Source organism: Narcine bancroftii, chromosome 3 (assembly GCF_036971445.1).
Source record: "Narcine bancroftii isolate sNarBan1 chromosome 3, sNarBan1.hap1, whole genome shotgun sequence".
Classification (NCBI taxonomy): Eukaryota; Metazoa; Chordata; class Chondrichthyes; order Torpediniformes; family Narcinidae; genus Narcine; species Narcine bancroftii.
The window spans coordinates 257,046,115-257,069,540 of NC_091471.1; the positions used below are offsets into that span (position 1 = coordinate 257,046,115).

The 23,426-nt window shown below is 44.7% G+C and overlaps 1 protein-coding gene and 1 long non-coding RNA gene across 7 annotated transcripts in view; both read left to right on the forward strand.

Moving 5' to 3' along the window:
• The window catches only part of LOC138758568 (cAMP-dependent protein kinase catalytic subunit alpha-like), a 361,343-nt gene that overhangs the window by 8,796 nt on the left and 329,121 nt on the right, over positions 1-23,426 (forward strand). For 2 of the 6 annotated variants that reach the window (XM_069927679.1, XM_069927688.1), the window contains exon 2: positions 1,913-1,935. The exons of the other annotated variants lie outside the window; for them this stretch is intronic. In XM_069927679.1, the coding sequence (XP_069783780.1) occupies positions 1,913-1,935 (23 nt within the window). The remainder of the gene's footprint in view (positions 1-1,912; positions 1,936-23,426) is intronic. 6 annotated transcript variants of the gene reach the window in all.
• On the forward strand, positions 1,942-2,755 carry LOC138758569 (uncharacterized). The gene is made up of 2 exons (XR_011354350.1): positions 1,942-2,146; positions 2,448-2,755. It is a non-coding gene; the product is annotated as an uncharacterized lncRNA (long non-coding RNA).

The window sequence follows — 23,426 nt, forward strand, 5'->3', positions numbered from 1 at the left end:
ACTTGCGATCGGTGGTTTAAGTTAGGGGATCAAGTGCAATATCTCCAAGTTAGTTGAGTTAGACCTGTAGCCTAAAGATCTTGGAAGAATGTCAAGGGGGCTTCAGGGTGAATGAAATATAATGCAGAAAAGGTAAGGTCATCCATTTAAACAAATGCAGAGCATTTAATGAACAGTAATTAAGGGGACATGAGTGGATCACTGACTATTAATCTGCATGTTCAGCAAGTTATTTGTAAAGCAAATGTTAGGCTTTCTTCAACAGAATTTCACTCCAAGAATAAGGCTGTAACTGGAATATTGTATGTAGGTCTGATCTCTCAATTTATGGAAGGAAATACTTACATGAAGGTTTACCATGAATTAAGCAGAGGGAGCTTGGATTCTGAAGCTTAAAAGCATGAGAAAATTTCATTGAATTATAAAAATTTCAGGATGATGTTCTGTGGCTTGAAGGAAGGAGCTGATCTTTCAGAAGTGTTGAAAATAAATTTCTTTCCAAGAAGATATTGAATTTTAGGAGTCCTCTGCCCAGTTACTGAGTATGTTGGCGAAGACATTTATTTTAGATATTTAGTGAATCTATAGATAAGTGACATTGAAGAAAAAGGTAGGTTGTGATCATATCAAATGGTGGGTCAGTTTTGAAGGACTGAATGGCCTGCCGTTTCTCATGTTCTTACAGCATGGTTCCATTCTGCATTTTTCAGATGTACTTTCCCATATTACCAAATTCATCAAAATGCCATTCCCCTAGCAGTGCCACTATTTTGAAACCATTTTTACTATATGGTTCTGTATCCTTGGTAACCTTTATTCTGCACCTGCATTAGTTTTTGAAATCTTTGCCATGTTAATGAGTGTGAAGGATGATCCATAGGCCCTTTCAAACTGCCATGTAAAATAGGGTTAACCGGGCAATTTGCATGGTTAACGACCCAGGTACATTGCGATTTGAAAGAGTCCAACTAGGTCAATCCGGTCAGAACCCAACTGGATTCCTGACCTACCTCAGAGGTGGTCGAAGAACCCGGATGTCCAGCTCTTGTGGTTTGAAAGGGGAAATGGCTGACCCGGTTACTCTGGTGACGGCAGCGCTTTCATGCGTGAATCACAGGGAAACCCCTAGCTATTGTGCCCCATCTGGGGAAGATAGTTGCAGCAATGTGGGGAATTATGTGTAAGGAAGATGGCCATTGCTCCCACACACCCGCATTGAGCTGTCACTACCCATTCCCCCACCCCCCCCCCCCCTGCACCCTGTTCGTGCCAATGACAAGTCACCAGTGGGGAGGGGAACGACTGACAGGTGGTCTACTGACTGCTGGGGGTGGGGGGGGGGCAAATGATGGCTGATACTTCCTGTGAGTGCATGACTCATCACTCACTGTGTCATCGCGGGTGTGGAATCCACCTTAAATCGCTGGTTTGGCAATTTATCAGGTAGGTCTGGCTGCGATTTGAAAGGTGCATCCTGCACCCATGACTCATTAATTACACCCGGGTCCCAGGAGGGCAACCCGGGTGCTGCAATTTGAAAGTACCTAATCATACTGTTTCTTTCACTGAGTTGGTCAGATCAGTGTTTGAAATACACAGCAGGTCTGTCACAGCATTTGTGAGACAAACTAATATTGCCAATGTACATGTCGAACCATGTCCACAGATTGAAGTGATTCAAATTTGTTTCACGTAGGATTTGGGGCAAATTTTTGTTCCATTAAACTGGATTTAAAATATAATTCCAGGAATAAAATAATGTTTTTAACCATACAATACATGGATTGTTTTAAAAGCTGTGTAGCTTCTCGCTAAGGAGGTGAAGGAGTGGGAGGGAAATCATGTTTTTAATTAAAATTCATATTTTCCTTTAAATAACTGACATTCATGAATTTTTGGCTTCTGATTACAGACTTGCAGCCATCAGAAAATATGGTAAGAGCGGTTCTTTCCAAAGCTCTTGCCCAAAAGTTTCATCTGGACAAAATGGTGAAAATATCATTCCTTTTATCTTTGATTTGAGGACCAATGTGGTCCTTGGCCCACGGTTTGGGGACACATGTCATCCTCTTTGGGCAATATTTAAGATGGTGTGTTGGAAACCATTATACTCGGCAAGGATGCCTTAGCCTGCAGGTTTTGTGAGGTGGGTGCAGATTTGTGTATGCAACCTGTTTAGACAGAATCTTCTTGCCGCTCCTTTTTGCTGATTTCTGGTGTTACTGTAATTGTGCATGTTTTGTTTGAGATTTTCGATGCTTCTATCGCTGAGTAGATCTGGCAGCTTTTAGATGCTTTTCTTAGTATATGCATTCTTAGCTTTGGCTCTTTGTAGTTGACTTTAGAGGGTTTAATTATATGCGGTGCTTCTTCCATCAACACTCGGCAGTGAGTGTTTCTGAGCTTCTGTTTATTGTGTGGCAATTTTTTTTTTAATCAACCTGCAGGGCTTCCCTTGTTTCTAGTCCTGTGGAATTTCTTTTGCTTCTCATTTGAAGGTGGATCAACATGGCCGCTGTCGATGGCTTGGACCGGACCCTCTTGGCAACCAGAGTGAAGAAAGAATGGTGACAGTAAAGAGGGGTAATTTTTTTTTGAAATGAATGATTCTCATTTCAAATGGAAAAATCACAATAAAAACACGTGTTGCGAGAAAGGCTCAAAATGACTTCTGTAAAATTCACATAAAAATAGCAATGGGTGACTATAATTAAAATAATTCAAATAAAATGATGATCTTTTGGAACAGTTTCAATCACTGGTTTTGTTTTCAGGTATTTGTATAATATCTACTTTTACATTGTCCAAAAATGGTCCCAATGGCTCTGCTTCACTATTGAAGAATGCTTTTCACATGAATTTCAATTTTTAATTCATAATACTGTTTTAGAAGAAATAAAACACTCAATTGGGGTTGGTGGATGTGGGAGATGGGAGAGCCTGATTGAAAGATTGAGCTAAAAAGATTTGAGCTTAAGATTTAATCTTCTGGATGATGACGTTGTTGGGGAGGCCCAATTTTGGGCTTTGGTATACTATGTTAATTGTCCAGTTTTCGTGATTATTTTTGGAGCAGGTGTCAAGGGTTGAATGAGAACTTTCATCTCTGTTCAGTAGTTTGTGCTTCAGATGCATTTTGACCAGACTTTGCTGTCCTTTCACATTTTGTCCAACTGTCCATCCTTTATTTGTGAATCCAGCCTGAGAAATGATAGGACAGGCAACCAGGGGGCTGGGTAATGTTGCTCAACTTGGTCCATTTCCAGGATCCAACATGCTTGTGCATCTCCCAGCAGACTTAGCAGCAGAAATGCTAGGTCATTGATTTGATTTCAGATTTACTGTCAGAGTACATATATAACATCACATACAACCCTGAGATTCTTTTTCATGCGGGCAAGGCAGCATTGCCACTTATTAGTAGTGCAATAAAAAAAACTGAACACAACTTACACTTGTAAACAAACTGCAATACAGAGAGGAGAAAAAAAACCAATAAAGTGCAAAAGTAGAAGTTCTTAAATGAGTCCCTGATTGAATTTGTTGTTGATGAGTCTGATGGTGGAGCAGCTTTTCCTGAACCTGGTGGTATGAGTCTTGTGGCACCTATACCTCTTTCCTGATGACAGCGAGAACACAGCATGTGGATTACTTGATTGCAATGTTCCCCACAGATATTCTCGATGGTGGGGAGGGTTTTGCCTGGGCTGTGTCCACTAGGCTTTATGCTCGGGGTATTGGTGTCTCCATACCAGACTGTGATGTATCCACCACACCTCTGTAGAAATTTGCCAGGGTTTCCAATGTCATACCAAACCTCCACAAACTTCTCATCTTCACCAGTCAGAGATTAAGGAATTGTCCCTTTATTATTGCCACCAAATTATGATCAGTTAGCTCAGCACTTCAAGAATTAAATCAATGCTGTCCTAGTAAATCATCGTTAACAATGTGAACCATTAGTTAATCAAATAATTTTTCATTTGACCAAAGAAGATATGATTCAGATTGAAATTTGAGTCTCGGATCAATGCATGACCTTGCTGTTAAAGTTGGACATCTTCCATTTGATTTGAAGAGCATGTATCGACAGTGATACCATTACTTGCAGCTGCTTAGGTATGTGTAAAAAAAAAAAAAATGTTTTAAGCATCAATGTCCTAGTTTAATCTTTTATGACTAATTTAGAAACCTCAAGAGCACAGCAAACACTAAGATAACATTCATGTGTGGAGGCAGTTACTCGATCTGTATACTTTGACGAGATACTGAATGGGCATCCAGTATCAGTTGCGTGGAAATATCATTCCAGTCAATTGCAAAACTCCGTTGTTATCTTCAATGCGTGCTATTGTTTTGACTTGTTTACCCTGGGTCTATCCCTGGCAATTCAGCTCTGTAAGACCCTAATAACCTTTGCCCGATCTAATTGTGAGTTGAGCTTCTAACCCCATTCTCTCTCCATCACCAGAATTGTTATTGTCCATGCCCACCCCCAGTGTAAAGCCTTCTGTGGTCTGCAGCTTAAACCCTCATCCATGTCTATCCAACCTTTATCCACTTACCTGAAACTTGGCTTCTTGCATTCACAGACCCATGTTAAGCCCCTCAATGTTCCAGTCTTGATGATCGACATTGCCTCTGCATGGTTTCACTGGTGTTTCTTACTTCTGTATTCTGTTCCAGAATTACAGCCCAGAATCTTTGCATTCCTCAATGTTGGCTATGTTTTCAGCCACTTGGATACTAAACTTGGCCCTTTTTTTTGTATCATTCTACATGACGTATTATGTCTAGTAAAGCTCCTGAGACATTAAAAGTGGGATTATTTGTTTGATCTCCTAAACGTTTGGGTTCTGCACTGCTTTTTAAATCCCATTGGCTTTCTCTTTGTGGCATATCATTTTTTCAACTAGTTACCCTGGGTACATTGGGATTTGTTTTAAAATGGATAAATGATAGTGATTCAAAATGACTTGTAATAGAACAATATTATCTCTTTGATCTGTTTACACGGTCACCTTGATGATACTAAGTTCTGTGACCTGTTGTTTGTAAAATCACCCAAAATCTTGATAAATCCCTACGTCCCTGAGATGAGGTTTACAAATCTTGTCGTATGTTTTAACACTGATATTTGCATTCAACTGGAATTTTGAGAGTTTTGGCATATTGTGAACCAGTGACCTGTCGCTGTTTAAATACACAAATTCTATTTTCAAGACTAAAAGTGTATTTTTATTGTCATTCTTTGACCATTCTTAATGGATCTTTTCATCTCTAATTTGCTTTGACACTTTAGGGAACTGTTGTAGTGATCTAAATTGTAAGTGCAAATTTTTGGAGTAGAATTTGAATCCACAACAGGCAAAAATGCTGTATGTATGTTACAGCATGAAACAGAAGTTCTATTGTGACAATTTATCTGCTTTATTTTTAAAATTCAAGTACTATGCAAGTTACAGCTGACACATTGGGTTGTGGATGTGCTTGTGGGCCGAAAGGGCCTGTTACCGTGTTATCTCATGAATGTAAAATTAGTTTGCATAAAATCACATTTGTTGGATGTAGTTGGCAAGTGCCTAGACTAGGTAGTAAGGAGGGTAAATTGACATAAACAGGAAATATTGGGCTATGATGTATGTCCTGTAGGTGGTGGTGGTGTTCTAAAGTTGCTTATTTTTAAAACCTAGTTTGTTTCATGGCATCTTTCTAGGATTGTGGATTAAATTTGCTATTTGCAGATGGGACTGATACACTTACATTGTTGTGTTCTTTTAAGTAATGTTTTTCCTAATCAAATTTCTGTATAAATATCTAAATTTATCACTTTAATTTTTGCTTTGAAGGTGTCTTTAATTTCATGAAGTTTCTACGTTTTTAAATTGACAGGATGACCACATTTTGTGCAGTGAAAATAATTTTGAGAAGCTATTTTAACAAGAAAGTCTTGATTGTTCTGATGAGGGATCACAGGCCTAAAATGTTGAGCACTTCTCTTTCTATGGTTGCTGATGCCCTTTTTATATTTCGGATTTTCAACCTTTGCAATTGTTTTGATTTTGATAGATCTGCCTTTTTTATTTCTGACTGCGTGGACGTCAGATTTTCCCGCTGAAGTAATATGCTAGGCCGCGCAGCTCGTGGTAGCTATTCATCTTCTTTCTTTGGCTTGGCTTCGCGGACGAAGATTTATGGAGGGGGTAAATGTCCACGTCAGCTGCAGACTCGTTTGTGGCTGACAAAGAAAATGCTGAATTGTACATGTTACCATATGAAGGGTTGTATTTGTCTTTGGAGAACTGATAATTATCTGTAGGAGGGGTAATGGTGCCATTTTCACCCATTTTATAGGAGCTTTACTCGTGATCTTTAGCACTTGTGCACATTGAACTGAATAAATGTTGCACAGGAACAGAGGACAAGATTATTGGATCATCCAGCATGTTAGAAATCAGGTTGCTTGATTAGATAGGCTTTCAGTGCTTTCTCTCTCACTTCAAACTTGAAGACTAGGGAAACGACAATGCTGAAAACATGTGGGTTCATGTTCTTTATGACATCCAAATACTCCCCACTGCTTGTAATGGTTGCTCCTTGACTCAATCTTGTCTGCTGTGCCTTGCCAGGAAAACTTTCCCTCATCACTCTTTTTCTCCAAGATTCTGTAAGTGAGCAATTTGACCAAGGGCAATGAGACATTGGTGATCTTGGATTGAGAACAATGGTCCAAGTCCTTGATATGTCTGGAAACTAAACAACAGTGAATGAGGAGTTGGGGTCCATCAGAGTCAAATTTAGGTAGTGGAAGATGGATCATTGCAAGCCTTTTAAGTTAGATTGAGGAAAGCTGTTCTATAGGACTTTAGAATGCTGTGTTTGCTTATTCTTTTTTGAAATTTGAACAAAATAGAGAACAAATGTGACAATGAGCATGGATATGAGGTCCAGGTTGCACACCGTGTTGCTGCCCTCCATACATCTGCATAGAACTATAGAACCACAGAATGCTACAACGCAGAAAATAGACCATTCAGCCCCTCTAGTCTGTGCCAACCATCATCTCGCTAGTCCCACTGACCTGCTCCCATTCCATAACCCTCCTGTGCCATCCAAGTATCTTTCCAATTTATTCTTAAAGCCTGTGTTCATCACATCAGATGGCAGCTCATTCCACACTCTCACCACTCACTGAATGAAGAACTTCCCCCTAACGTTTCCCCTAAACCTTTCCCCTTTCAGCTTAAAACTATGACCTCTCAAATTTATCTCCCTCAATCTGAGTGGAAAAAGCCTACTCACATCCTCTCTATATGTCTATACCTCTCATAATCTTGTAAACCTCTGTCAGATCTCCTCTCATTCTTCTTCACTCCAAGGAATAAAGTCCTAACCTGTTTAATCTTTCTCTGTAGCTCAACTCCTAAAGACTTCGGCACATCCTCATAAGCCTCTGGACTCTTTCAGTCTTATTGATATCCTTCCTGCGGTTAGGTTCCGGAACTGGACAAATAATTCCAAGGTCTCATCAATGTCTTAAACAACGTCAACATAACATCCCAACTCCTATATTCAGTACTCTGATTTATAAAGGCTAAGATGTCAAAAGCTTTCTTTACAACCCTGTCTACATGCAACACCACCTTCAGAGAACAATGTATCTGTAGTCCCAGATCTCTCTGCTCCTCTGCATTCCTCAGAGCCCTATCATTTACTGTGTATGTCTTACCTTGGTTTGCCCTTCCAAAATGCATTACCTCACACTTCTCTGCATTAAACCCCATCTGCAATTTTTTGGTCCAGATCCCTCTGCAAACTTTGAAAACTTCCTCACTGTCCACAGCGCCTTCTATCTTTAGATCAGCAAGTGTGCTGATGACACAGTTTACCACATGATCATCCCGATCATTGATAGATGCAACAAGGATCCCAACACGGATCCCTGAGGCACAACACTAGTCACAGGCCTCCAGTCTGAGAAGCAACCATCCACAACCACTCTCTGCTTTCTCCCACACAGCCAATTACAAATCCACTTTACAACCTTTCCATGAATACCTAGTGTTATAACCTTCTGAACTAACCTTGTCAAAGGCCTTCCTAAAGCCAATGTAGACACATCCACAGCCTTGCTTCATCTACTTGGTAACCTCCTTGAAAAACTACAAGATTCGTTAAACCTGATCTACCAGGCACAAAGCCATGCTGACTATCCTTATTCAGCCCATGACTGTCCAAGTACCTATTTATCCTGTCCCTCAGAACTCCTTCCAATAATTTAGCTATGACTGACGTCAGGCTCATCGGCCTTTAACTGCCTGGTTTATTTTTTGCAGCCTTTTTTAAACAACATGAGTACCCTCCAATCCTCTGACACCTCACCCATGGCCAAGGACATTTTGAATATATCTGCCAGGGCCCCTGAAATTTCTACACTAGTCTCACTCAAGGTGCGAGGGACTATCATATCCAGCCCAGGTGACTTATCTACCTTTATTCACTGTCAGAGTCTTACTCCTTAATCTCCATATGTTCCATGTTTGTTTCCCTTCCTTCCTTATACACTATGCCAGTTTCTTGAGTAAATACTGATGCAAAACAATTTGTGTAAGATCTCCCCCATTGCATGAGACTCCACACATAGTTGACCACTCTGATCCTCGCGATGACCAATTTTGTCCCTTACTAAACTTTTATTCAATATAATTATAGAAGCTCTTCGGGTTTACCTTCACATTTTCTGCCAGAGAAGCCTCATGTCTTCTTTTTGCCTTCCTGATTTCTTGCTTGAGTATTTTCTTGCTTTTCCTGTACTCTTCAAGTGCAGGTAATCACCAACTTGCGACCTATGTGACTTGCGTATTTCCGTACATATGACCAAATTTTTAAAAATGTATAAGAAAAAATAGAAAATTTACGCAGCTTATGTTCCATTTGACAAACTATAATGGGGGATACAGGGTATGGAAGAGCCAAAATGTGCGTACTTACTTTGTTAGTCATCTCACGCATGTGACAACTGAACTCCAATACACGAACCCACTGCGCATGAGCCAACTGAAGACTCGCGCATACCCACAGGAATCAAAGATGGCTGCACGCAGAGTATGGACCCTGGGACACCAACTAACAAAGTAAGTACGCATATTTTGTCTCTTACATGTCCTGTATTCTTGTTACTGCTTGTCAAATACATTTAATTAAAAAGTTTGCTTTAAGACTTTGGTACTTGGGCGGCATGGCCATGCTAATGAGCTGAGCAGAAGTGTTTTGAAAGAGCTCTCGACAAAAAATGCTTAAAAACCAGAATTTTATCATCAAAAATGGATAAAACTAGTAACAAACAATCGAGGCAACCAAAACAAAAACTGAAGAATAGTTCAGCCAGGAACATCGAGTGGAAGCCTGATGAGGAGTGACTTAACAGGGGCCTTGGAATTGGCTGAAGGCAGCAAAGCTGGTGGGTCGGCCCAAGATGTACACAATGAACATGATGGAAACTTTATGCAGTCGTTTTACGACTATGGAATCAACGATGAGAGATATATCAGAGAAGGTAACGGAAATTAAAGAAGTTGTGGAAGACTAAAAGGAATGACTCATTCAGAGGCTGAGCTGGACAAAACAAAAACCAGGCTGAAGGTACTGGAAGAAAAAGCAAAAATATGGGGCACAGAAACTAAAGGACTGATAGATAAGATTAAACCACATGGAAAATTTCAGCAGACGAAACAACATAAGGATTATTGGACTGAGAAGGAATAGAGAGAAAAGCCCCAGTGAGTTTCGTTGAATCGATTCCACAATTGCAAAGCTGCAAATTGAAAGGGCTCACCGGACCCTCTGACCCAAAAGAGCCGCCGAACAGTGACCACAACCAGTCCTGGTAAGACTTTTAAATTACCGGAAGAGAGATGCGATCTTTGGAGCAGCATATGAATATTTGAAAATTAATTATGGCGGACAATGCAAAAGTAATGTTTTTCCAGGTCTTCAGCCCTGCCTTGGTCAAACAAAGAAAGGAATTTGACAAAGTAGAGACAACTGTGATCTAAAAACTTTAAATATTCAATGATTTATCCAGCAAAGCTGAGGGTAGATGTCTTAGAAGGTAATCGATGAATTTTCAGGAATAAAGAAGTGGAAGAATTTTTAAGAAAGTTATGAAAAGATTAAAGTCGTCAGCTGAAAGGGCTGAAAAGACTATTTCAAAATGAGACAAACTGAAAGATATATCTTTTTATTTATACTAATCGTACTGAGCCATCTTGTTTTAAATGTTAAAAGAAAAACAACATTGGTTTATATGGAGAACTCTGAAAAGACAGAAAGGTGGTAAGGAAAGCAGCAAGGTGGGAACTCCAGGGTGGGGGTGGGGGGGGGGGAGAAGATGGTGCCAGGAGAGGAGTGATTTTAAAAGATGGCACCAAAGGGACCGTTTATTCTTCAGAAGAACCCACGGAGTTTATTCGCGGGCATCTGGGTGCTATTGTCAATGTAACTGTTTGAGTTAGGGTTGGATATGTGTTTCTTAAAGGGGAAATGTAAGTGTTGGAAATGTCTTTTAATAGGGAAATACGACAGTATTTAGTATACTGTAGCGTTCACGATACGTGAGTGTGGAGAAGGATGATACACACACCAAACCTTTGGAAAGTAAGACTGGTTTATTGATCTGGCTGTCACGCTTATATGGGCCCCAGGCACTGATGTCAGGAACCCCGTGTCATTGGAGCGCTGGCCAGTGCTCCTGTCAGAGTTCCCAGTCTTCCCGATGTGTGGGAGGTCACCTGGGATGAAAGCCAGTGTCCACCCCCAGCTCCGTTCCGTGCTACCACTACGTGTGTTGGCCATTTTGTCAGCCGGTCCGTGTCACTGTGCACGGGCCACTACATGACACCCTCCCCCCAAAAAAAACCGGTGTTTGGGCCATTGTCCATTGCCTTGGGTAGCTGCCCCTATGGAGACCGCCTCCTTACAGTCCAGATACGCTGTTTTCTAGTGGTCAACAGTAAAAGTCTCCTCCGATGTCGAGGATGAAGGTGGAGCCATTGTCCCTGATGACCCTGTAGGGCAACTTGTAGGGTCATTTTGTAAGGGCGGCCGGTGTGTGCCCCTTCCCACAAATACATACTGACAAGTCTTTAAATCCCTTGGGATGTTATGTTTGGGCTGGCCATGTGGTGGGGGTTGCTGCTGGACCAGGGACCCCAGTTTTCACTGCAAGTTCTTGAGGGTTGCTGCAGGGTCTTCTGGACATTTATCAGGTGCCAGGAACTCCCTGGGAATGATTAGGGGTGTGTCATAGACCTCCGCCGCCGAGGCATTTAATTCTTTCTTCGGCGTGGTACAATTCCCCAACAGGACCCAAGACAGTTCGTCCACCCAGTTGGGACCCTTGATCCAGGCCATCAAGGCTGCCTTGAGGTGCCTGTGAAAGCACTCCACCAACCCATTGGCCTTAAGCTGTGGTGTGGTGGAGCTGTGTCCCTAGAAAGTTAGCCAACACTGCTCAGAGGTGAATTGTGCCCCCCATCCAAAGCTAGGTGCTCTGGGACCCCGAATCTGGTTGAGTGCCCTAGCACAGGTTTCTGTGGTGGTATCAGGCAGCGGGGCCACCTCAGGCCACCTCGTGCAGCGGTCGACCATGGTCAAGCAATATCTTGCCCCATGGGAAACTGATAATGGCCCAACTATGTCAATGTGTAAATGGCTGAATCTGGGCCACAACGGCTCAAAAGTCTGTGCGGGTACTCGTGTCAACCTGCACTTTGGTAGACTGGCAGTTTGTACAGGTTTTGGCCCACTGGCTGACCTGTTTATGGAGGCCATGCCAGACAAACGTGCTTAGCACCATTTTGACCATGGCTCAGATTGCAGGGTTTGCCAGGTTGTGTCTGGTGTTGAAAACCTGGCTCCTCCATAGTTGGAACAATGAGGTGGGGGCTTCCGGTAGAGATGTCGCACAGCAGTGTCAGGTTAACTGGGCCGACAGGGATGTCTTCTAACCTGAGGCTGGAGAGAGCGGTCCTATACGCGGGATCTAAAGGTCCTGCTGCTGTGCTTTGGTGAGGGCTTCGTAGTTGACCCCCGGGACAGGGTGTGTACCAACTCAATCGTGGAGAGTGACAGAGCATCGGCTTCTAGGTTTCTTTTCTCTCTGTTATATGCTGTGGTAAATGTCTGTTGTCGGGCTGACCACGGGTCCGATACCTTATAGAAGACAAAGATCAGCGGCTTGTGATCGGTGAAGACCTGGCCTTCCAAAAAGTAACGGAAATGTTTTACTGTCACGTACAGTGCCAGAAGCTCTTGGTGAAAAGCACTGTATTTGAGCTCTGGAGGGTGGAGGTGCCTGCTGATAAAAGGCCAAGGGTTTCCACTGGCCCTCGATGAGCTGTTTCAGCACGCTCCCTAAGGTGCTGGAAGCGTCAACTGTTAGGGTGGTGGGTGGCGTTGGCCAGTGCGTTCATACCAGTGAATTCTTGTAGCCCTTTTACCGTGTGTGGCTTGGCAAAGTGCCATTCAGCATTGACCTTCTTGGGCAGGGATGTAGCCGCGTGTCTGTTTTTTCTATACCCCAGGAAATGGTGTCCAGGCTGAATTGGCACTTTGCGGAGTTGATTGTCAGCCCGAACTCACTTAACCGGGTGCACAGCTGTCTCAGGTGGGTGGCGTGATCTTTGTGACTGCAGCTGCTATGAGGATATCATCCAAATAGGAGGTCCCGGCCTACTGCGTCCATCAGCCACTGAAGAGTTCATGCTGTATTCTTTAGAATGAGGGTCATGCTGAAAAATTCAGACAAGCCAAAGGGGGTTATAATTGCGGTCTTGGGGATGTCGTGGAGGTGATAGCCCCCAGATGAGTTCCACCTTGGAGAACAACTGTGCCCCATGCAGGTTGGCAGCAAAGTCTTGGATGTGGGGCATGGCATATCTGTTGAGTGTGGTGGCTTCATTGAGGTGGGGTTAATCACCGCATGGTCTCCAGCTCCCTAACCCCCTCCCCCTTCCCCAGCTGATTTGGGCACCATGTGTAAGGGGGAGGCACAGGGACTGTGCAGCACCGTACAATCCACAGCTCCTCCATTTTCTTAAACTCCTTCTACACTAGGCTGGGCTTTTCATGAGTCAGTCTGCGCACCCCGGCATGGAGTGGGGGGGGACCTTCGGTCAAAATGTGCTTTGGCTCAGCCATAGAGAACTGTGGCGCCAATGTCAAAGGGAACTCTGCTAGGATGTAGGCAAATTCATTGTCCAAAAATGTGTTCGAGAGTCCTGGTGCGGAGAACAGATAGTTTGGCTTCCCCCAGAGGCAGAGTCTGAAAAGTTCTGGCGTGCACCAAGCGCCATCCCTTGAGATTGACAAGCAAGCAGTGGGCCCGAAGGAAGTGGGCAGCCAGGAGCGGTTGCGCCACTGCCGTGAGGGTGAATGTCCATGAACCAAAGGGGAATAGTGTGGATCCCAAAAGTCTGAATGGAGGAGCTGTTGTATGCCCTCAGAGCTGGGCCCTGCTTGCCACTGTGGATATTGAGGTCTGCGAGAAGGGTAGGAGGCTTATCTCGGGGCCAGTGTTGACCAGGAAACACCCGCCCGACAAGGAGTCCCAGACGTAGAGGAGGCAATCACATGGACCAACTGCCACAGCCATCAACGACAATTGGCCAGGACATTTCCCAGAAACCCACAGTGTGGGAGGCATTGATAGGTCTCTGCACCCCATTGCTGATGTAGCAGAGCTGTCCCACGGTTTTAATGTCTCTCTACTAGTTGTGATCTCGCAGGGCTTGCTGATGTGGTCTACGTGAGTACTGGTGTCCTTCGCTCTCCAGAGCATGTCTGCTTGGGCTGTGACCCTCGGAGGGTCGTTGAAGTCCTCATCTGTGAGCAAGAGTTGGGCTCTCCCAGTTTGAACGCGCTGCCCAATTGCTGCATTTGGATGGATTGGGGGACAAGGCCCTGTCTGCCTTAAAGATGGAAATGCTCACTCTAATCTAGGGCTACAAGCCTTTGAGCAGATCTTCCTGGAGCAGCTGCTTGAGAATATACAACTCTTGCTCACAGACAAGGATTTCAGGCCAGGCTCTGGAAAACGAAGGACACCAGCACCATCATAGGCAAACCCCACAAACAACTCCCAGTGAGGTGAAGGCACGAGAACACTCTGGGACAGCTATGCTACTTCCACCAGTGATGGGGTGCAGAGGCATGTTAAGGCTGCCCACCCTGTGGGTTTCTGGGAAATGCCCTGGCCAAATGTTGTTGATGGCTGCGGCAATTGGCCCATGTATAGCCTCCTCTATGTCTGGACTCACTGTTGGGCAGGCATTTGCTCGTCGACACTGGCGCCAAGATAAGCATCGACACCCACAGCGGCAAGCAGGGACCAACACTGAATGCAGCCATCAGCTCCTCCATTTTGACTTTTGGGACCCACACCATTCCCCTTCATTTTGGCCACAGCTGCTTTATATGGACCTTCACCCTCGCAACCGCTCCTGGGGGCCAACTTCCTTTAGACCCACTACTTGCTTGTCAACCTCAAGGGGCGGTGCTTAGTGCACATCAAAACCTTTCAGACTCTGCCTCTGGGGGAAGCCAAGCTACCCCCACCCCCAAAACTGGAACTCTATAACACTCTTGAACAATGAATTCACCCGCATCCGGCAGAGTTCTCCTTGATAATGGTGCCACTGTTCTCCGGGGTCTTTCCATGCCAGGGCACGCCAACTCTCTCCCGAGAAGCTCAGCCTGGTGATGGAGGAGTTCTTTTTTAAATGGAGGAGCTTGGGATTGTGCAGTGTCTGACAGTCCCTGGGTCACTCCCCTACGCATAGTGCCAAAATCTGCAGGGGGTTGGAGACCATGCAGTGACTACCGCTGCCTCAAAAAGGCCACCATGCCTGACAGATATCCTGTGCCCTACATCTAAGACTTTGCTGCCAACCTGCACGGGGCATGGATGTTCTCCAAGGTGTACCACAAATCCCAGTTCACCTCCCAGGACATCCTCAAAACTGTGATCATAACCCCCCTTTGGTTTGTTTGAATTTTTCCACATGCCCTTTGATCTAAAGAACACGGCACAAGCTTTACAGCGGCTTATGGATGCAGTGGGCTAGGACCTTCCATTTACGTTCATCTATTTGGACAGCCGCAAGGACCACGCCATCCACCTGAGACAACTGTGCACCTGCCTGAGAGTTCAGGCTGACTATCAACCCTATTAAGTGCCAGTTTGGTGGACACCATCGATTTCCTGGGGAACAGGATTAACAGGCACGGGGCTACACCCCTCCATGAGAAGGTTGAGGTGCCCCGGCACGGTAAAAGGGCTGCAGGAATCCGCCAGTATGATAAACTTTTATCACAGCTTCATACCGGCAGTGGCACAAATCATGCACTCCCTCTTCGCGCTGATGACAGGCAAGGCAAAAGACGAGGAATCTTCCAGGGCATATCAGAATGCCAAAGACACACTGGCCAACGCCACTCTCCTGGACCACCCTAGACCAGAGGCAACCCCTGGCCTTTTCCAGCAGGCACTTCCACCCTTCAAAGCTCAAATACAGCACTTTTGACTGAAAGCTATTGGCACTGTACCTGGTGGTAAGACATTTCTGTTACTTTTTGGAAGGCCGGCAATTGAAGCCGATCACAAGCTGCTGATCTTTGCCTTCCATAAAGTATCTGACCCGTTGTTGGCCCGACAAAAGACACACTTGTCCTACATGTCTGACATTCAACATATAATGGGGAAAACAACGTGGTAGCCAACACTCTATCCAAACGCGATCGAATTGATACATGCCCAGTCCCAAGGGGTCGATTACATGACCTTTGGCAAAGCGCAGCAGCAGGACTCCAAGATCCTGCTTACAAGACCGCAGTCTCCGGTCTCAGGGGGAAGGATGTCTTGGTCGGCCCAGGAAACCTGTTGCTGTTGTCTGATGTTTCTACCAGCAGCTCCTGCCCATCGTTCTGGCTACATGGTGGTGCCAGGTTTTCGACACCATCCACAATCTGGTGCACTATGCTATTCACGCCATGGAAAAAATGGTGGCCAACAGGTTTGTCTGGTATGGCCTCTGTAAACAGGTCAAAACCTACATGAACTGTTAATCCTCCAAAGTGCAGGATCACAGGTAAGCACCCACACAGACATTTGAGTTAGCATGGTGCACGTTCAGCCATATGCACATTGACTTAGTGGGGCCGTTACCAGTTTCCTGTGGGGGTGAGGTACCTCGTCATCATGGTTGACCAATCCTTGAGGTGGCCGGAAGCGGTCCACCTGCTGACACCACAGAAACCTGCGCTAGGGCACTCATTGACACATGGGTGTCCTGATTCAGGGACCTGGAGCACCTTCAACCGGAAAAGTGGGGGGGGGGGGGGTGGGTGGTGGGATACAATTCACCACCGGGCTCAGGGCAGTGCTGGCTAACTTTCTGGGGATGCAGCTCCACCATACCACAGCATGCAAGCCTCAGGCCAAAAGATTAGTGGACTGCTTCCACGGGCACCTGAAGGCAGTCTTGATGGCCTGGCTCAAGGGTCCCAACTGGATGGACGAACTGCCTATTGGGGATTCGTACCATGCTGAAGGAGAACTTCAATACCTCGGCGGCAGAGATGGTCTATGGCGCATCCTTAATCATTCCTGGGAAGTTCCTAGCTCCTGATAAATGCTGGAAGACCCCAGAACCTGCGGCAAAAACTGGGGTCTTTGGTCCCACAGTAACCCCTATTGCAAGGCCAGCCCAAGCATACCATCCTGAAGGACCTAAAGACTTGCTAGTGAGAAGGGGTCCACACAGACCACCAGTACAATGACGTTACGAGGGGCCCTACAAGATCGTTAGGGACAGTGGTTCTACTTTTGTCCTTGACATCGGTGGTAAGGAGGAGACTTTTACCGTCGACTGCCTGAAACTGGCATATCTGAACTCCCCCACAATGCAGAGGCAGGCCTAAGGCTACGGCCAAAGGCTTGGTTGTTGGTTTTGGGGGTGTGGGTTGTGTGGCACCCGCGCATGGAGACGAATACGGCGACTGCGCAGTCCTGGGAGTTGTCCCAGGTGACTTCCACACGGCAGGAAGATGGGGAACTCTGGAGGGAATGCCGGCCAACCCAAGGCTGGTGCTCCGATGACTCGGAGCCCTGATGTCAGCACCAGGAGTCCATATAAGCATGATGGCCAGAGCGATTAAATCAGTTTTGTTTCCAAGGATTTGGTGTGTGTGTCATTCTTCTCCATGTTCTCATAGTTTATTCGCTACAATATAATCTTTTTGCAGGAAACACATCTTAGTAAATTGGAACATGATAAATTAAGAGGATGGCTGGGACAAATAATAGTCTTCCTTTGGTTCAAAGGCAAGAGGGGTGGCTATTCTAATTAATAAAAATACACCAGTGTAGAAGATACCTTGATTGATCAAGCTGGAAGGCATGTAATGGCACAATGTAAAATTTATGGAGAAGCATGAACATTTATGAATATTTGTCTCGAATTATGACGATGAAGCTTTTATAAGGGGCATCTTAAAAACAGCAGAGGGAAGATAAAATATATTGGAGAAGACTTTAATTTCTGCTTGGACCTGATACAAGATAAATCAACAAGAACAATAATGAGGACAAAAGCATCAAAAACCACAATTTCATATGTAAAAGATCTAAATCTTATCGATGAATGGAGGCATCAAATCCCACAGAGAGGGACTTTTTTTTACTCATGGGTGCACTGCTCACATACAAGGATTGATGTCTGCCCAGTTAAAAAGTAGTGATAAAAACAGAATATCTAGCGAGGCCTCTATCAGACCATTCTCCATTAATATTAACTAAAACAAGAATGGAAAAGCGAGAGAATGTATACAGATGGCATCTCAATACTGCATTGCTTCAAAGAACAGACTTGCAAATTTATAGAGACAGAAATATTTTGTGAAAGAAATCATCTGTCTACTAAAAGCATAATTCGGGGACAAATTATATCCTATATGAAGAATCTTAAGAGGGAACATATGGCAGAAGTAAGCAGTTTGGAGAAAGATTATTAAAGAATAAGAAAAAAAATGTAAGAATGACTATGAGAAGAATACAGATTTCTGGAGAATAAAAAGCTAAGGTATACAATACAAAAATATGACAGAAAAAGCTATTAAAAACTAAATACTATGAGTTGAGTGAACGGGCACACAAAGTTAGCTTGGCAGATTAAAACAAGTCATCAAGAATGATAAATGCAATAAAAACAGAAACACCCTCTAGTATATAAGCAAAAAGAAATTAATGACACTTTTACACAAATATTACACGAAACTATACAAATCAGAATTACTAGGAGATGAGAACGAAATGGAAGAAGTTTTGCTGAATGTCAAAATTCCAAGGGAAGAAATCGAAAAGGCCCTTGGCACTCTACAGGCTAATAAATCACTGAATGGATTTCCACCTGAGTTTTATAAACAATTCAAAGAATTATTAATGCCTCTTTTAATGGATGTCCTGGACCAAGCTGTGGAAACACAAACCCTCCCGGAGTCATTCTAAACCGCGATTATTACAGTATTGCCAAAAAAGAATAGGGACCCACAAAAAATTTCATCATACAGATCAATATCCTTGTTAAATGTTGATTATAAGATACTAGCGAAAGCATTGGCTGATACATATGGCAGGATTTGTTAAAGGAAGGCATTTCTTAAATATTTTATTTTTATTTATTTAATATAATACACATAGCTAAATCTGAATGAAATCCAAGTATTACAGTCTCCCTTGATGCACAAAAAGCATTTGACCATTTGGAATGGCCCTTTTTATTTAAACCACTAGAAAATGTGGCATGGGCATATAAAAACCTTATACCATAAACTGCAAACTAAAATAATAACAAATAATCAGATGTCAGTGGTGTTCCCCTTGAGTATGCCCCCCCCTGTCATCAGCGCTTTTTATTTTAGCAATTGTAATAAGATAATAAGAAGATTCGGATATAAAGGGCTTCAAGTCGGGAAAGAATGACAAAATCAATCTATTCACCAATGATGTGCTATTGTACCTATAAGAACTGGCACAATCTTTGAAAAAATTGCAAGGAACACTAGAAAAATATGGATAAAAGTGAAAATGCCATAAACAAATTTTGAATATGAAAAATACCAAAAATGAAGTAAATTTAAATGGAAGACAGATAGAATAAAATATCTTGGAATAGCAATTGACAATAACATGTAAAATGTACAAACTAAATTCTTGGGAAAATAGAAAGGCACCTACAGAAATGGAGAGACTTACCAATTACTTTGGTGGGAAAGGTTAACTGCATCAAAATTAAAGTGTTAGGTGCCAGTGGAAGCACTCAACTAGGCCGTTGGCTTGGGGATAGTATGCGGTGGAGCTTGATCCCCAAGAGATTCGCCAGCTGTGACCAGAGGGTGGATATGAACTGGACTCCCCTGTCGCTCACCATGTGCGCCGGGGGAGCGAAACTGGCGATCTAGTGGGCAAGTAGGTTCCTGAAGCAGGTCTTGGCGGACGTGTCCTTCAGTGGGATGGCTTCTGACCACCTCATCATGTGGTCAACCACTGTCAACAAATAGCGGGCATCCCTGGACGGGGCCCATGATATCAACGTGTATGTGCTAGAACCTCTTGGCTGTGGAGTCAAACTTCTGTACCAGGGCCTTTACATGGTGCACTGCATGCAGTTTCTCTCAATCTGGGCTACCTGCTTCTTGAGGCCATGCCACACGATCTGTTCCGCCATCATGTGAACCGAGATCTTGACTGAGGGGTGGGCCAAATCAAAGATCGTGCTGAAGGCCTGCATCCTCCATTGCAGTGGAACTATTGGCCACAGCGAGCTGGTGGAGACGTCGCAGAGCATCTTGTTGGGGCTGTCCAGCAGCTTGAGGACCTGGAGCTGGAGACCCATGATGGCAGTGCAGAAAGCTTGTGTGTCCGCAACCTCCTTCTGTGCCTGTGCTAGCTGGGCGTAGTCTAGGCTGGGGGCAAAGATGTGGATGGTGAGCCTTGAGTGCGTGTCTGCCATGACATTGTCCTCATCCACTCGGTGTCGGATGTCGGTGGTGAACTCCGATGCATAGGACAGATGCCACTGCTGGCACCCCGACCAGGGATTCTTTGACGTAGCGAGGGCCTGATTGAGTGGTTTGTGGTCATGAACACGATCAATGGCCTGCCCTCCAGGAAGTACCAAAAATGTCTGATGGCCTGGTACGGGGCCAAGAGTTCCCTGTCGAAGGCGCTGTACTTCAGTTATGGGGGCCGGAAGTACCTGCTGAAGGCAAGCTGGGACCACTGGCCATTGACTGATTACTCCAGGATGCTCCCGACGGTCATGGCTGACACATCCACTGAGAGCGCGGTGTAGGTGTCCGGCTGAGGGTAGGCTAGTAGGGTGGCGCACGCCAGGGCGTCTTTTGTCGCAACAAAAGCATTCTCAGCCTCTTCTGTCCATTCCAGGGTTTTGTTCTTGGCGGTAATCATTGCGAACAACGGCCACATGATGCAAGCCACCGGTGATAAAAGTTGACCATGCCAACAAGTTCCTGTAAGCCCTTGAGGGTGTTGAGCTTCGGGAACTGGCATACAGTTGCGACCTTCTTGGGTGCCGGGGCGGCTCCGTCTGCCAAGATGGTATGGCCCAGGAACTGCAGCGACTCTTTACCGAACTGACACTTGGCCACGTTGACCATGAGGCAAAACTCTGCCAGGCAGGTGAACAGCGCACGGAGATGGACCTTGTGCTGGTCGTGGTCCCAACTGGCGATAAGGATGTCATCGAGATAGATAAACCCTGTCCAAGTCTCTGCCAACCGTGTCCATCAGGCATTGGAATATCTGGGCCATGATTTTGAGGCTGAAGGGCATCCGCAGAAACTTGAAGAGGCCGAACGGGGTGATGATCGCGGTTTTGCCAATGTTGTCAGGGTGTACCGGGATTTGGTGGTAACCTCGTACCAGGTTGACTTTTGAGAAACCCCAGGTGCCGTGCAAGTTGGCTGTAAAGTCCTGTATGTGCAGGATGGGGTATCGGTCCGGCGTTGTTGCATCATTGAGGTGATGGTAGTCTCCGCATGGGCGCCATCCCCGGAAGCCTTGGGGACCATGTGGAGGGGGGAGCCCCAAGGGTTATCTGATCTGCAGTTGATCCCCAGCTCCTGCAGTCAGGAGAATTCCAGTTGCAGCTTCTCGGGTAGCAACCGCCTGGCTTTGGCCTGGAGGGGGGCCCTGGGTCGAGATGTGGTCGCAGACTCTATGTTGGGGCATGGTGGAAGTAAACTACGGCTGCAGGATGGAGAGGAACTCGTCGACCATGCGAGAATACTCATCCTTGGAGGCACTGATGGAAGCTATCCCCGGGCTGTGTGTGTGTGTGTGTGTGTGTGTGTGTGTGTGTGAGAGAGAGAGAGAGAGAAAATACCCAAACCATTGCAGTCCAGGCCAAAATCTAAAAAAAATTACTTCAATCTTCAGTCTTTTAAATTCCGTGTTGAAGCGTGGGCCTTTGAAAGTTGCTGCCCAGAATTGAACTGATGGGAAGAATGAAGACTAGAGTTGTGCCTGCTACAGACTCACAAATTCTTCTTGCATTGCTTTTGAAGAACTGTGCATCCACACAAGCTGTGGCCATAACCCTCCTGGTCAAGATTCGAACTGGGCAGCCTCCATGAAGTTTCCAAGACCCTGGCACCGGTCTCTCCAAGTGACCTTCACAGTTAGTCATAATCAGTTTTAAGCATCCAAAACACCCACCTGGCACAGGTCAATCCACCGAAAAGGCCCAATCATTCACAGAGCATACTTTGCTCTGAATTCCTCAAAAATGGCCGGCCACACGAGCTGCTTCAAAAACCTGTTTTCCCTTCAGCCGTCAGGATGGTTCTCCCTTGCAAAATCATAATGTCTTTGCAAATGAATCACATCTGGGACAGACTGTGACAAACTTTCCTCAGTTCTTCCAAAGTATCGAATTGTCGCTGGGCTGTGACTCGTGTTGTGATGGAGCTTGTGTGAAATGTTAAATGTTAACTGACCTCCTGTTTATATTATCCCATTTTACTAAAACAGGAGCTCGTAATAGCTGCAACTGTACAAAGTACTGGTGAGGCTGCATCTGAAGTATGCATACAATTCTGGTCTCCATACTTTTTTTAAAATTATTTATAATTTTTCAAATTCAAACAGTGTCAATAATCCATAAAAATCCACAATAATAAAAACATTACCTTTTCCAACTATATACAAGCTTTTTCATTGAGTTCAATTTCCCCCCCCCCCATCCCTCCCTCCATTATGCCAACTAATATATCCAGAGACAAAATTAGTTACCCTAAAAAGAAAGACTGAAACAATAAGTAGTAGTACCTATATCTTTTATCTTCCACTTGCTCTGTAGCTTGTTGAACTAATATTTCAACCCTAAATTGGGTGGGCTTCCGCAACGTCAATGCCTCCTGTGCTACTCCTGCTCTATTTTAATTTTTCTCCCTGAGAACAACTAGCAAAGGGGCTTCTATACGCTACTCTCTTGTGATGCTGGGCGATGGCATCTTGCGAGAGTATCATACAGCATACTCTCTTGCAATGCTGACTCTACTCAAACATTCTTCATGCCCAGTGTGCTTTCAGCTGTGTAAATTAATGGTTTGTTTCAGCGTGGAATAAAAGTAATTCCGGTCCCCAAATGGTCCTTCCAAGTGAAGCAATGTTTTACTTGTGAATCAACTGCATCCAGTGTTCCTGTTGTGGTCTCTACTTCATAGAGGGGTAGATCGCTTCATTGAAGCACTTCAGCTCCAACTGCTGTCATCACAAGATATAGGAGCAGAAGTCAGCCCATCGAGACCTGCTTTGTCATTCGATCATCCTCCCACTCAGGCCCCATTCACTAGCCTTCTCCCCATCACCCGTGACGCCCTGATTAGTCAAATACCTATCGATCTCTGTCTTAAATGTACTTAGCAACTTCGGTTCCACAGCCGTCTGCAACAAGTTCCACAGACGCAAGACCCTCTGGCTAAAGAAATTTTTCCGCATCTCTGTTTTAAATCGAATTAAATTAGAACTTGTCGCAGGTGGCTGTAGAAGCAGGTTGCTGGGTGCAATTAAGGCAGTTTCAGCGTTCTAAATGTCGTATACTAATCCTTTCATTCCTGGTATAGTTCTAGTAAATCTTCTGTGAACCCTCTCGAATTCCAGCATGCCTTTTCTCAAATAAGGTGCTCAAAACAGGACACAGTACTCCGAGTGAAGTCTCACCAGTGCCCTTTTGAGTCTCAACATCACATCCCTGCTCTTATATGCTAGTTCTCTGGAAATGAATGCCAACATTGCATTCACCTTCATCACCACCCACTCAACCTGGAGGTTAACCTTTAACGTA